Source organism: Lacerta agilis, chromosome 14 (assembly GCF_009819535.1).
Source record: "Lacerta agilis isolate rLacAgi1 chromosome 14, rLacAgi1.pri, whole genome shotgun sequence".
Classification (NCBI taxonomy): domain Eukaryota; kingdom Metazoa; phylum Chordata; class Lepidosauria; order Squamata; family Lacertidae; genus Lacerta; species Lacerta agilis.
Genome location: NC_046325.1, coordinates 2,561,442 through 2,576,084, shown reverse-complemented (window position 1 = coordinate 2,576,084; position 14,643 = coordinate 2,561,442). Strand labels below are relative to the sequence as shown.

Sequence of the window (14,643 nt, the reverse complement as noted above, 5' to 3'; positions counted from 1 at the left end):
ATGTGAGTAAACTCTTTTTATTCATTTAAGACACATTGTGTCGTGTGCAGTCTTTTAAGAGGGATATAGGGGAATTATACCAGGAATATATATATATTATTTTAGGCTTTAGCAAGCCTGTACAAGCGCGTCTGCTGTGTGTGTGTGTCTTAAAAGGGAATGAGACTCTGCTAAGTTTGGAGCTTGCTAACACAAGCTGGGATAGGATAGATCTGACAATAGATCCTCATCCACGTTCCTAATCATTCCCACAGGTTTGCCAAAAGGACAAAGCGATAAAATTATCGGTAAAAACCACGAGAAACGAAAACGTTCCAGAAACAGACAGTGATGACAAAATGGTTTGCAAAATGGTTCTCTTTATTTGTTTTGGAAGAGGCCGAGCGGCCTGGCAAACCCGTGGCCCCCATGCCGGCCGCTCTCTGTCCCGGCGACTCAGCCGTCCATCTCGCACACCCAGTTGTAGCGGCGGTTGCAGCTCTCGTCGCTCCACAGCCCGTCGCGGTAGAGGTGGGCGCAGTGGGCCGGGTGGTAGGGCATCTGGACGGAGTAGCTGTTAGGTTCCCCGAGCCGCCAGTCTCTGCAACGAAAGCGAGAGGAAGGAAGGGGAAATGGCACCCCGGGCAAAACTGCCGCGCACCTCGAATGCTCCTGGGAAGCTTCAGATCAGCTTAGAACATACTGGACCTCTTTACCGGTGCAGCGTGGCGCGGGACTCGCCAAGCGGCGCCGGAAATCGCATCTGCGCATGCACAGGTACCACAAATTGCCTCTGCGCATGTCCAGACGCCGGAAATCGCTTCTGGGCATGCGCAGAAGAAATTTCCAGTGCTGCGGACATGCGCAGATGGGCCATTCCATTGTCACGGGTGGGGCACTTTGACCATGTTTTTTGGTATTCACACATGTGCAACAATGTAAATATACATAAAAATTGACAACCAAAACTTAAACTATGTTCTTAATAAGATGCTGAACATTTTACTAATTTTTTATTATTTTTATGGATATTTTTGACAATTTTATTAAATGTTAAAAGTGTTGTCACGGGTGGGACAAAAAAAAGGACATGGAGCTTGAGATAAATTTGATTTATGGAAAAACTCTGAGTTGGGAGGTGAATCAATGATAAACTCAGCATATCTGTTTAAATCAATGTTTATTGGTTACAACTATGCAATCAGGAATCAAGTTTAAGAAATTTAACGATACAAAATTAAGGAAAAAATGCTGCCACGGGTGGGACAATCATCAGAAAACTTTTAACTGGAACACTTCTGTGAAGACTACATGGGTGGACTTTTGAAAAGAAGGTCCATAAAATAAACTTCTTTTGTCTTTAGCTTTTAAAAAAAAATGGTTAGACTGCACGTTTGGAATCTTCCTCACCAAAGTCCAGCGCTCATCAAGCATTCTTATCAGCCTCATTTTTCATGGAATGGCCCAGATGTGATTTCCGGTACCGCGCTGCGCCAGTACGACCCATGGACGATCTCCGTAGGAGTGATCCAGCCCATGGCCGCTAAACCTTGCCGACCCCTGCCTAGGGTGGCCCTCAGACAAGAAGTGATGTATTTAGCGATAACTGGGAGTCTACCCTCAATTCTGCCCAAACTAAGCTACCTAGAGCAACATCCTTACCCCACCTACCCCCCTCTCCACACAAGGGGGCGCCACCACCCACATCGGGCAAATGCCCTTCGAAGGGCAAAGCTTCAGGAAAGCATGGCTGCCTGCAGCGGAACGTGCCCGAGAAAACTGGCAGTCTAGGCCGTCGCGAGGCTGCCACTCTATGGTTTTGCCAGAGCGTCTTGCGAGTTTTGGGGCTCGGAGGGGCAGGGGGGCACCAGGAGGGCAGGGGGTCAAACTCACATTCTGCGGATGGTGTAGGCCGTCCCATCCACCCACTTCCAGACGCCGCTAGCCATGGTCAAGCCGATCCAGGTGTTCCGGGGCTTCGTGAGCTGGGCCACAAATTGCTGGCGAGAGAGAGAGAGGAGGCAGAAAAAAGTGGTGTCACCGGGGGGGGGCAGGTTGCGGTTTTAGTTGCCATTATTAATTGCACTTCTTAGGGGTCATCCATAGTTCCTTTTGCGCTTCCCAGGAAAAAACCCGTGTGATTTAGCGTTGAATCGGAGCAAACGTCCGTTGCGTTTTCCACGGTTTGCTGTTTGTCCCAATGGAGCAATAATAATAATAATAATAATAATAATAATAATAATAATAATAATAATAATTTCTTATTTATACCCCGCCCATCTGGCTGGGTTTCCCCAGCCACTCTGGACGGCTCCCAACAGAAAACACAATAAAATTTTCAACATTAAAAACATCCCTGAACAGAGCTGCCTTCAGATGTCTTCTAAAAGTCAAATAGTTGTTTATTTCCTTGACATCTGATGGGAGGGCGCCACCACCAAGAAGACCCTCTGCCTGGTTCCCTGCAACCTCACAGGGAGGGAACTGCCAGAAGGCCCTTGGAGCTGGACCTCAGTGTCTGGGCTGAACGATGGGGGTGGAGACGCCCCTTCAGGGATACTGGGCCTTTGAGGCCTTTCAAGGTCAGCACCAACACTTTGAATTGTGCTCGGAAACGTACTGGGAGCCAATGTAGGTCTTTCAGGACCGGTGTTATGTGGTCTCGGCGGCCGCTCCCAGTCCCCAGTCTAGCTGTTGGTGCTTTTGGTTTTAACTGGGAAAGCCTCCAAACCAGTTTAGCACTTGGAGTGGTGTCCAGCAACACTTCCTGCTGCGTTTCCCTGCTTCTCCAGCGCTTTTGCAGAGTTGTTCGAACTTCAAACTTCTTCTCGCGCAACGGTATGTGTGCCTTTCTTGCCAGCGATTAAACTCCCACAAAGTCTGGCTTGTTTCAAGTCATGCAAGCTTTATTTACAGGCGTATAAATCATGGAGCTTCTCTCCCGGGCTTACGGAAGACATGTCGCCCGGTCAAACGCGAAAGTAGGACTGACCAGGAGATATACAGTGCGTCACATAAATCACATAGGCTTCGCATACAGCAGATACACCGGATGTTGTGACACATCTTCTCCGTGGAAGGGGCGAACTGTTGAGCTTATTTAACCCTGAAAGCTCCAAACCCCACACTAGCTGCCGCATTCTGGATTAGTTGCGGTTTCCGGGTCACCTTCAAAGGTGTTTCTCCCGCCTACTGTTCCCCGCATCGCTCGGGCCAACTTACCTGCTCCAGGTAGCTGGTGATGATGACCAGGTGGGCGTCTTTATCTTCGCAGTCGACCTTGGCTTCATCCCAAGACTTGTCCGTTTTGGAGAGCCAGTAGCAGCTGCTCCCAAATGGGAGCCAACCTTTGAGGCAGCAGTGGCGTGACACTTTTTTTTGGGGGGGGGGAAGGGGGTAAAGAATGACAGAGAGGTCAAACTCTGATCCACACTGCCTTATGAAAAAGAGTCGGCTGGCGAGCATCTGAGTATTTGCAAGACATTTCTTCTGTGCTTCCTCCTGTGGGATAGCTACTAAAAACTTCACAGAACAATACAGGTGCAACTCCAAAAATTAGAATATCGTGGAAAAGTCCATTTATGTCAGCAATTGTTTTCATTAGCTACTGGAGTTTAACATATGAGATAGACTCATGACATGCAAAGCGAGATATGTCAAGCCTTTGTTTGTTATAATTGTGATGATTATGGCGTCCAGCTGATGAAAACCCCAAAGTTGAGATTGTTAATATGGGGTTCTCATCAGCCGTACGCCATAATCATCACAATTATAACAAATAAAGGCTTGACATATCTCGCTTTGCATGTCATGAGTCTATCGCATATATTAGTTTCACCTTTTAAGTTGAATTACCGAAAGAAATGAACCTTTCCACGATATTCTAATTTTTCGAGTTTTACCTGTAGAATCGCATACAGTGGTACACTGGTTCTTGAACTTAATCCGTTCCGGAAGTCCGTTCCAAAACCAAAGCGTTCCAAAACCAAGGCTCATTTTTCCATAGAAAGTAACGCAAAACGGATTAATCCATTCCAGTCTTTTAAATACAACCCCTAAAACAGCAGTTTAGCATGAATTTCTATCTAACGAACATGAATAGATAGAACATGAATTTCTATCTAATGAGACCATTGATCCATAAAATGAAAGCAGTAATCAATGTACTGTACTATAAAATAAATAGGACAGTATTGTAGATGATAGAAATAAAAATTAATATTTTTTCTTAGCTGCACTGATGACAGTTGTTGTTTGGATGGGGGGGGGGCTTTATCCATTTCCGCAGTCACACAACCGGTCGATCAGTAGCTGAACTGGGTTCCACAGTGTCACAAAAACAAATGAACCGAGAAAGCCACAAAAACAAAAATGCAAAATAAATAGCAAAAAGAAAAGCACAAAATACAGTGGTACCTCTTGGTTCTCCGTTCCAGAAGTCTGTTTGACTTCCGAAATGTTTGAAAACCAAGGCGCGGCTTCTGATTGGTGCAGGTGCCCCAGAAACGATAGCCGACAGCCGCATCAGACGTTCGGCTTCCAAAAAACGTTTGAAAACCGGAACACTTATTTCCGGGTTTTCTGTGTTTGGGAACCAAGGTACCACTGTAGTTGGAAGGGACCCCAAGGCTCATCTAGTCCAACCCCCCCTGCAATGTAAGACTCTCAGCTAAAGCTTCTCTGACAGATGGCCACCCAACCTCTGCTTAAAATGACCTCCAAGAAGGAAGAGGGAGACCGTTCTTTACAGCTCTTAATGTAAGGAAGTCCTTCCTGGTGTTTAGTCGGAATCTCCTTTCATGTCACTTGAAGCCATGAGTTCGGATCCTGCCCTCCAGAGCAGGGGGGGGGGAAAGCTTGCTAAATGGGGCAGACCTTGAAGATGGCTCTCACATCTCCTCTCAGTCTCCTCTTCTCCAGTCTAAACATCCCCAGCTCCCTCAACCGTTCCTCATCAGGCTTGGTTTCCAGGCCCTTGGCCATCTTAGTCTCCCTCCTCCGCACACCATCCATCTTGTCTATCTCCTTCTTAAATTGTGCTGCCCAGAACTGGACAGAGAACTAGGTCATTTGGAGTATTTGAAAGGCAGGTTCCCCAACATGCTCTAAATATTATTGTTATTTTGGTATAAACAAATTATTATTAATTTTTTATTATTATTATTATTATTATTATTATTATTATTATTATTATTATTATTATTATTATTATTATTATTTTATTTATTTTGTACCGCCCTTCATCCAAGGATCACAGGGCATTTTGCAATATGGAAACACAGAAATGCACACTTGTTGACTTGGAGACGTTGAGAATTATTGAATGAACCCCCTTTCCACAGTTACGCACCCCCCCCACACACTTCTCCAGAAAGCGCTGCTCCCTGATTAATTCCTGACCTCACCTGTCTTGTTGCTTTTAATGCTCTCCACTTCGCAATTCTGGGTCCGCATGCTGGTCCGCAGTTTGGAGATCTGGTCCTGGAACAGGGTCTTCACTGGATCAGGCCAAAGGAAAATTGAGGGTGATTCAATATGATTCTCCTTGAGCCCTCCCTCCCTCCCCCAACGAATCTTCAAGGACTGGCCGTTTTCTAAGCAAAGGGCTTTTAAAGAGGGCTGTGCTGCTTTTGTTACCTGTAGTTTAACAGATCTGTTTATGCACATGGTTTTAATTCTGTTATGGCTTAATTGCTTTTTAACCATTATCTCTTATGTGTTTTTAGGGTCTGGTGACTTCTGTTTCAGTGTATCTGAAGAAGTGTGCAAGCACACGAAAGCTCATACCAAGAACAAACTTAGTTGGTCTCTAAGGTGCTACGGAAAGGAATTTTGTGTGTGTGTGTGTGTGTGTGTGTGTGTTTAGCTTTTCATATTCCATATTCTTTTTGTAGGCAATGACTACCTCGGGCATGGAAAAATGAGGGATATAAATTATTATTATTATTATTATTATTATTATTATTATTATTATTTGTATACTGCCCTATACCCGCAGGTCTCAGGGCGGTTCGCAGCATAAAATCACAATATAAAATCACAAAAAGCATAATCAATTTGAAAAGTGAAATTGAAGAAGTGTGCATGCACATTTTATCTGAAGAAGTGTGCATGCACATGAAAGCTCATACCAAGAACAAACTCAGTTGGTCTCTAAGGTGCTACTGGAAAGAATTTTCTATTTTGTTTCAATTTGAAAATTGTTATGTATTGAAGTTCTCACCCTAGTCCACTAGGGGTGTGTGTATACAGTTCATTCTGCTGCAGTTCTCACTCAGGCCTGCACGTGCAAATGAAGGATTGAAAAGTGACGTTCAGGGATTGGGTAACTACAGAAAGTTGTTACTGTTGCTTTGCAGCTGAGTTCTATATAAGCAGGCTGCTGAGACCTTCAGATCGGTCCTGTTCCAGCCTGGGAATAAACAGAGCTGCTTGGAGAATCACTGTGTCGTCTGCTATGCCCACCCACTATTTAATAAAAATGAAAATAATCCACAATGAATTGGGGGGGGGGAATGTTTAAAATAACTCTCTCTCCCCGCCCCCCAAAAAACAGAGTCCTTTTTGTCAGGGATAATTCAGATGGAAATTCCCAGGTGTCAAAAAAAGGTTATTTATGTATGCCACTACTGCGGCCCGTGTTTTGTTAGCCCAAAAATGGAAAACGGGCGAGGTCCCAACCAAAGAAGAATGGCAACTTGAGCTGACGGAATATTCACAGCTCACAGACTTAACATAGACAAGAAGAACATACGTTTAGAGAAGACTGGAAAACGTTTATTGAATATATGGGGGGACTATTTACACTTGAAAACATTGGCAGCATTAAGATAAATTCTGCAGTGTAAATATGTTCTGATGGATGTAATAATGGAATACTGAATGGCTTAGTAAAATAACCAGGGATTTATGATATGCAAAATGAACCATGGAAGGAGAAGAAGGCAAATCACTGCTATTTTAAGGTGGTTTAAATGAGTTTTCAAAATTGTGAAACAGAAAAATTAATAAAAATTATATTTAAAAAGAAAAGAAAATGAAAACAGCCCAATAACACACACACACACACCCAATTTTAAAAGGGCATTGGATATCAAGTAAACAAAGGCCTGGTTGAAGAGGAATGTTTTTGCCTGGCGCCTAAAAGTGTATAATGAAGGGGTACCATTATTAGAAATAATAACAGCAGCAACAAAATAATTACTAACCTAAATTAATAACTAAAAACTACAGCCTGCCCTAAATCCAGGTGTAAGCACCACCTCCCCTCACACGGGGGGGGGACACCCACATCTGTCTCACAGCTGCTTCTGCATGGACCTACCTTCCTTTGCCTCCTCAGTCAGGTTTTGAACCATATGTTCAATCTTCGCCAGCTGCTTCAAATCCTCTGCCTCTGGAACCAGCAGAAAGAGGTGAGGTTGAGGGAAATGGTTTGGGGACAGTGTCAGATTTACGTATAAACTAAGCAAGCTATGGATTAGGGCCCCACTCTCTTGGGGGCCCCCCAAAAAAAATTAAAAAAAAACCTGGATGTACATTTGCAAATTATAAGATTTAAAAAAATAGAATAAGACCTAATCAAGAAAATCTTTAATAATAATAATAATAATAATAATAATAATAATAATAATAATAATGAATAAGACCTACATACATCAACAGTGTTTTGTGTTGTGTAGGCTCCTGTGATGGAAGTCATGGGCCCCGCTTGCTAGCCTGCTCCCTAAAATATCACAGGTTTGCTCCTTTCTATATACAGTGGTACCTTGGTTCTCAAACTTAATCCGTTCCGGAAGTCCGTTCCAGAACCAAAGCGTTCTGAAACCAAGGCACGCTTTCCCACAGAAAGTAATGCGAAACGGATTAATCCATTCCGGACTTTGTAAAAAAACAAAACTCTAAAACAGCAATCATTTTAAGTTAGAGCTTAATCATGTATTTCACTATTAATATACTTCTTAATTGTATTTCACTATTAATATACTTCTTCTCATTGAATTTCAGTTCAACAATCACTTGGATAAAATAAATATTCTGTGATGTGCGAATGGCTTGAGATATTAGGTCCATAAATTACTATATAGCATATATTCCGACACAAAAAAACCAGCAACAATTGATTGTTGACAAAGGGCAGCTGGACATATAAAGGGTCCCATTACCTCCAGTAGCTCAGGGCTTCATCAAACCTAAATTCGGCCCTGTTTGGGGACAATCCCTCGCCACTGCCACCATCCCTGAGGAAAAGTGCCAACTTGCCCTCCTCCCTGAGCTGGGCAGCAGCAGCAGCACCGGCAGGGGAAATGGGGAGATTTCGGGATCAGACCGGAAGCCGGGATGGCTTTTGTAATTCCGGAACCGTCCCTGGAAAATCGGGAAACTTGGAGGGTTATTTGCCGGAACACGCTTGGAAAGAAGCCCTGCTTCCTGGACTCACCCTTCTTTTTCAGAGCGGCGATCTCCGCCGAGACCGTACGGTTGACGCTTTTGAAAGTGTCCTCCATCCCTCTCAATTCACCGACAGATTTCCGACCTGGGGAGAGGGAGCAGAGTTCGAAACTCCCATTCTTCTAGGCGCGTTCTGATTTTATGTATTTATATTTTCTTAGTTTTTCATTAATAATACTCCAGTATGAGCCACACCGATACAATTCCGAATCGTAATAATTCTACGCGCCTTTTGCAACAGGGAATTTCATCCGGAGCGATCAGTTTCTGAGCTCTGGGCGCAGTCCTGCGCCTGGGATTTCAGATTAAAACTGCAGGGGCGTTCCACAGCGCGGGCGCCACCACCGAAAAGGCCCTCTGCTTGGTTCCCTGCAACCTCACTTCTCGCAGGGAGGCAACCGCCAGAAGGCCCTCGGAGCTGGACCTCAGTGTCCGGGCTGAACAATGCCATTTAGCTCCTGACTTTCCTATCCCAGTTTCTAGCACTGAGAAGGGGGTCCATGGAGATTAGAGAAATCATAGAATTGTGGGATTGGGAAGGTGGCCCATCTGAGGTAAGGAAAACCCTGATCCCAGACCTCCGCTGTCTTCAGGAACATCTTCAGGAAAATCAGTAGCAACTTAGAGACCAACTAAGTTTGTTCTTGGTCTCAGCTTTCGTGTGCATGCCCACTTCTTCAGATACACTGAAATAGAAGTCACCAGACCCTTATATACAGTCAAAACAAAATAAAAAATAAAAAATTCCTTCCAGTAGCACCTTGTTGTTGTTCAGTCGTTCAGTCGTGTCCGACTCTTCGTTACCCCATGGACCAGAGCACGCCAGGCACGCCTATCTTTCACTGCCTCCCACAGTTTGGCCAAACTCATGTTAGTAGCTTCGAGAACACTGTCCAACCATCTCATCCTCTGTCGTCCCCTTCTCCTTGTGCCCTCCATCTTTCCCAACATCAGGGTCTTTTCTAGGGAGTCTTCTCTTCTCATGAGGTGGCCAAAGTACTGGAGCCTCAACTTCAGGATCTGTCCTTCTAGTGAGCACTCAGGGCTGATATCTTTGAGAATGGATAGGTTTGATCTTCTTGCAGTCCATGGGACTCTCAAGAGTCTCCTCCAGCACCAGAATTCAAAAGCATCAATTCTTTGGCGATCAGCCTTCTTTATGGTCCAGCTCTCACTTCCGTACATTACTACTGGGAAAACCATAGCTTTAACTATAGTAGCACCTTAGAGACCAACGAAGTTTGTTCTTGGTCTGAGCTTTCGTGTGCATGCACACTTCTTCAGATACACTGAAATAGAAGTCACCAGATGTGGGGATAACCAGCATCTGGGACGACCAGTAATTCCCGGAGTTCCTGCTCCCACTGGCTGTGAAAGGGTCCGCTGGTTATGAACCTGAAGGTCGTGAGATTGTCACACACACACACACACCCCAGGCATGGGAAGGTCAGGTGGTACCCGGTGCGGAAAATTTCTTGTGAACCCCCCCATTGATCCCCCCCCTGGCAAAAATGGTTTTACGTTATTTCATATTTTCTTACAAAGGAATAATAACAAGTAATAATAATAATAATAATAATAAACTTTTATTTATATCCCGCCCTCCCCGGCCGAAGTCGGGCTCAGGGTGGCTAACATCAGATACATAACATTGGTATAAAATCAAACAATAATTAAATTACCTCCTAAAAATATCTCAGAATCAAATTAAAGTCTAATTAGATGGCTTTCCGCAGGGTTAGGAACAGTAAGTGCTCCACTGAACTGAAATTTCAGCCTTCACGGCATAGGAAAACAGCCAAGTGAACAGCTATTTTGGTGGGGGAGGGTCAAGATATTAACCGATATGCATGAAATTTCATATATAGCTATATAATCCCTAGTATAGTAAGATAAGACCTTCGGAGCAGGCATTTTCAAAAATAAAATAAAATTCAAAGTTGTTTTTTTTCCAAAAAAAAATGTTCCTTGATAATTTGTCACCCCCTACATTATGGAACCCAGGGCGACCCGCCCCCCCTGCCCCCCTTGCTACGCCCCTGACTCACCCGTTAAGCCAAACACGGCGACGGCAATGGTGAAGACGCAGATGAGTCCCAGCAGGACGAACACCAGGCGGTGGCCAGGGCAGACACGCTGCCCCCAGGAGTCCGAGGGGCGCAGGCCGAATTCTGCGGGGATTGAGAAGCCCTTTCAGCCTTTTCCCGCCTTCCCACCTTGCCCGCTTGCGTTATCCCAGAACTTTTTTTTTTTTGCATTTGAAAAGCATTATTTGGGGGTTGTTTTTTCATTATTATAAAATCAATAAATTGTATTTTTTAAAAATGTTGTAATGAAATTTTGAATTAGGCAATGGAGGCTCAGGAATATAGTGAATGCAGAGGATAGGATAAAATGATAAATAAGACGCGTAAGATGAATAACTATTTAGTAAAAGTATTACTTAAGAAAAATGTGAGAAGGAGGAAAAGTAATATGGGGATTAATTGGCAATAACTGTGAATTAGGGTTAATTTGGAAATCAACGGGGGGGGGGGATCGGGGAAGTCGGAAAAGGCAAAGATGATATGTGCAATGTAAGTGGTTAAATTGGGAAAGAATTATTGATCACCCCAGTGATAGGGGGGGTTGTTTTGTATGCTCCCCTTGGTGAGAGAAAGGGGAGTTTGGAAAAATTTAATCATGTATTGTAATTTGGATCTAATTGGAAAAACCTTTAATAAATATTTTTTTTAAAAAAAAATGAAAAAATCACAGCTTCACGGCAAGAATAAGAGAGGAATGAAGCAGCTGTGATTTTTTTTCATTATTATTATTTTTTGGATACAATTTATTAATTTTATAATAACAAAAAAAACCCAAAAAGAACATCATAATCAAAATTACAGGTAGGTAGCCGTGTTGGTCTGCCATAGTAAAAAATAAATAAATAAATAAATAAAAATCCTTCCACTAGCACCTTAGAGACCAACTAAGTTTGTTCCATAATCAAAAGTTTGATACCATAATCAAAAATTTAACTCATACATTTTTTCTTAATTTCCCCCCGTGCTCATTTCCATGCTTATTACATACAAGAAAAACAGTACCGAAATTGGGTACAACTTCAGAGGGGAAGGGAAAGGAAAGAAAATGAAATTTACACAAACTGTTAATAAGATAAAAATTATGACAAAAATTTGTGAGTGCAATTTCAGGTTACGATAAAAATAAAAATCTCATTCTTTTATACCCGACCTCTCATTTATTCCTTCATTCTTTTTCACAGATTTACTGCCATATCAAAATACTATTTTTATATTAATATGTTCACACTTTATAAATGTTTATATTATATAAGCCATTAATAAAAACTTCTTAATTGACTTCCCTCCACTCCCCCTCCTGGTTCCATTATTTTTACCTGATTTCGTAGAATTTAGGAACTGCTTGATTTTTTTTTAAAAACAAACAAACCTCAAGGCAGTTTACAAACAAAAACCAAAAAGATTTTTTTAAAAAATGCAAAATTAAAAATTAGCAACAAGAATTTTAAACTTTCGAAAACAGATTAAAACTTGCATCCACTTTCTAAACTCCTGGGTATGTTTTCCTAGATAAGAATATTTTCAGCAGGCGCCGATCAAGTTCCCACCTGATATCAATGGGCAGGGAGTTCCAAAGGTGCCGCCACACTAAAAGATTGGTTTCTTACAGAAGTGGAATGGGTTTTCATGTGGCGCCTGGAACGGTGCCGGCCGCCTTGACCGAAGCCGTCGCCGGGGCGCATACGGGGTAAGAAATATGGTGAAATAAACAAGATGAGTGTTTGTGAAACACAGAGAAACAGGATGGGCAGACTAACATACCTCTGCTGCTCAGTTCCTCCTCTTTGTCCTCCATATTTGGGGATCTAGTATCTTGGCAACGCTTGATCACTCTGGCATGAGAAACCTAGAACCGGAAGGAAACGGGATGGGATTTTGAAGGCATGAGAAACCTAGAACCGGAAGGAACCGGGATGGGATTTTGAAGGCAAAAAATCCTTCCCCCTGCGACATAAATCCTGGCTAAGCCCATGCTTTCAAATTAAAGGAGTGGATTTCTCTGAGTTTATAGTAACAAACCAACCAACCTCAAAGTCAATAGATCCCACAAGCCAGAGATCTGTCCGTCTCCCTCCCAGAGGAGCCTGTGAATTGATTTAGGCCAAATATTGGCAGACCAAAGTCCAAAACGCCACCTTCAAATTGAGAATTTCCTCATCATCAGACACACAGATTTAAAGTACACAGATTAATAAACCCACTCTCAATCATTAACGCAGGCTCTCTTTAAAAAAGTGAACGAAATAAACAGGCACCGGGCTTTGGGTGGTGGTTTAACACCCCCAAAGGAAAAGCAGGAAATTAATTGCTGCCTTCATTTTAAACGTGTTTCGTCAAAATTAGCTTTCAAATAGCCCAGGCTGCGATTCAAAAGAGTTAGCAACCACAATCCCGTTTTAATTTTTTTTGCATTTGAAAAGCATTATTTCAGCCGGAAAAACCCTGGGGTCTCAGTTTGACATGAAATTTGGATTACTGTACTTAACATTAACGTGGAGCTAACGTTTAAGTGAAAACATTGCCTATTGATGAACAAATTGTTTGAAATTGACACACTGGAATTTCCAAGTTGGGGGGGGGGGATGATTTAATGCCAAACCCTAGAGTTTGTGACAACACCTCAAAATTTAACACCCAAAATTATTGCTCTAAACAGAAAACAAAACTGAGCTACAAAATATTTCCTGGTGGGGGGGAAAACACACACAAACAAAACTGATTGCAATCTTAATTTTCCTGTTTGATTTCCCAATACTGGCAAATGGATTGGTTTCAGACCCAGATATTTTTCACCCTGCTGGGAGTCGTCTGGAGAACGTCCTAAGAACGTTAGAGCTCTGCAGGATCAGGCCAGTGGCCCATCTGGTCCAGCATCCTGTTCTCACGGTGGCCAACCAGATGCCCATCCGTAGGAAACCCACAAGCGGGATTCGAACACAAGACCCGCTCTCACCTCTTGTGGTTTCCAGCAACTGGGATTCGGAAGCATCGGAGGCAGAGCACAGGCATTCTGGCTTGTAGCCACCAATAGCCCTCTCCTCCTCCATTAATTCTCTTTTAAAGCCATCATTGCCTCTTGTGGCAGGGAGTTCCACAGTTCAACTCCGTGCTGAGGATGCCCTGAATCTGCCAACATTCAGCTTCCTCGGAAGGCCACGCATCTTAATGTTATACAGACCTCTTTTCACGTCCCGTTTCCCTCGCCTTTTCTCCAAACTCAGAAGTCCCAAACGCTGCAACCTTTCCTCCCTGGGAGATAAATTCTCGAGCTGGACACGGGGGTGGGGGGGTGGGAGAGACAACGATCCGTTTCTCCCGAGTGCGTCCAGATTTTTTGAACCAATCGATGTTTCTACAGCTCCAGCAAATAAATCATTATCTCCTCAAAAGGACTGACAGGCAGCCCTTTGGATTGGCTCCCAAAGGCAGTTGAAGCTGTGTAGAGCCGGAAGGGACCCCATGGGGTCATCTAGCCCAACCCCGTGCTGTTGCAGAATTTTCCGCAGTCAATTAAAGACAGACACGGGTTCAACTAGGAAGGTCCAATTTATTTAATGCGCAGGGCTCCAGGGAGATACATCTGAAAAGACCGGAAGCCTCGATTAGCCGCTGGGGGCTGATTTTATAGAGAAAGACTATGAAATCTCCTGCAGGATTATTTCAGCATACCAAATGAGGAACCTCTCTCAAGCAGGCAAAATTTTAAAAAAGCGGAACTATACTCTTGCAGGCAAGAGGAGCAGAACTTTTTTAGCTCCCCCCCCCTTCCTGTCCTGCACGCCTCAAACTGCGAGCACGTGCAGATTTCTCGCTGAAACTGCTGATCTGTGCGAGTTTAAAAACGGAGACTGCGGTGGGACCTCGGTTTACGAACTCAATCCGTTCCGGCGATCCGTTCTTAAAGCGAAACCGTTCTTAAACCGAGGCGCGCTCTCCCGGATGAGGCCTCCCGCCGCCGGTGCCCATCCACCGTTCGGATTCCGTTCTTGGACCGAAGTAAAGTTCGCAAACCGGGACACTGCTTCCGGTTTTGCAGAGTTCGTAGACTGAATCGGACTGTTCTTAAAACCGAGGTGCCACTGTAGTTAGCTCACCCCGTCCGACAGACGTGCGTCAGGCTTCTTGG

General features: G+C 43.7%; 1 protein-coding gene across 1 annotated transcript; it reads right to left on the bottom strand.

Annotated features, from left to right (window-relative positions):
* Nucleotides 1-342: 342 nt before the first annotated feature.
* On the bottom strand, nucleotides 343-13,771 carry LOC117059347 (asialoglycoprotein receptor 1-like). Its single transcript, XM_033171009.1, has 9 exons — nucleotides 13,696-13,771; nucleotides 12,279-12,363; nucleotides 10,479-10,601; nucleotides 8,420-8,515; nucleotides 7,304-7,375; nucleotides 5,385-5,477; nucleotides 3,202-3,350; nucleotides 1,873-1,979; nucleotides 343-580 (listed from the first exon to the last, which is right to left on the bottom strand). The coding sequence occupies exons 2-9, from the start codon at nucleotides 12,310-12,312 to the stop codon at nucleotides 436-438; spliced, it is 819 nt and encodes a 272-aa protein (XP_033026900.1). The 5' UTR covers nucleotides 12,313-12,363; nucleotides 13,696-13,771; the 3' UTR covers nucleotides 343-435.
* Between the last annotated feature and the right edge of the window lie 872 nt (nucleotides 13,772-14,643).

Bases quoted from the DNA above. Each gene is read 5' to 3' on its own strand.
- LOC117059347 (XM_033171009.1), bottom strand. From the start codon at position 12,312: ATGGAGGACAAAGAGGAGGAACTGAGCAGCAGAG. The intron at 10,602-12,278 runs GTATGTTAGTCT...CAATCCCCGCAG, and splicing joins GGAGGAACTGAGCAGCAGAG to AATTCGGCCTGCGCCCCTCG. The intron at 1,980-3,201 runs GTAAGTTGGCCC...CTCTCTCGCCAG, and splicing joins TCACCAGCTACCTGGAGCAG to CAATTTGTGGCCCAGCTCAC.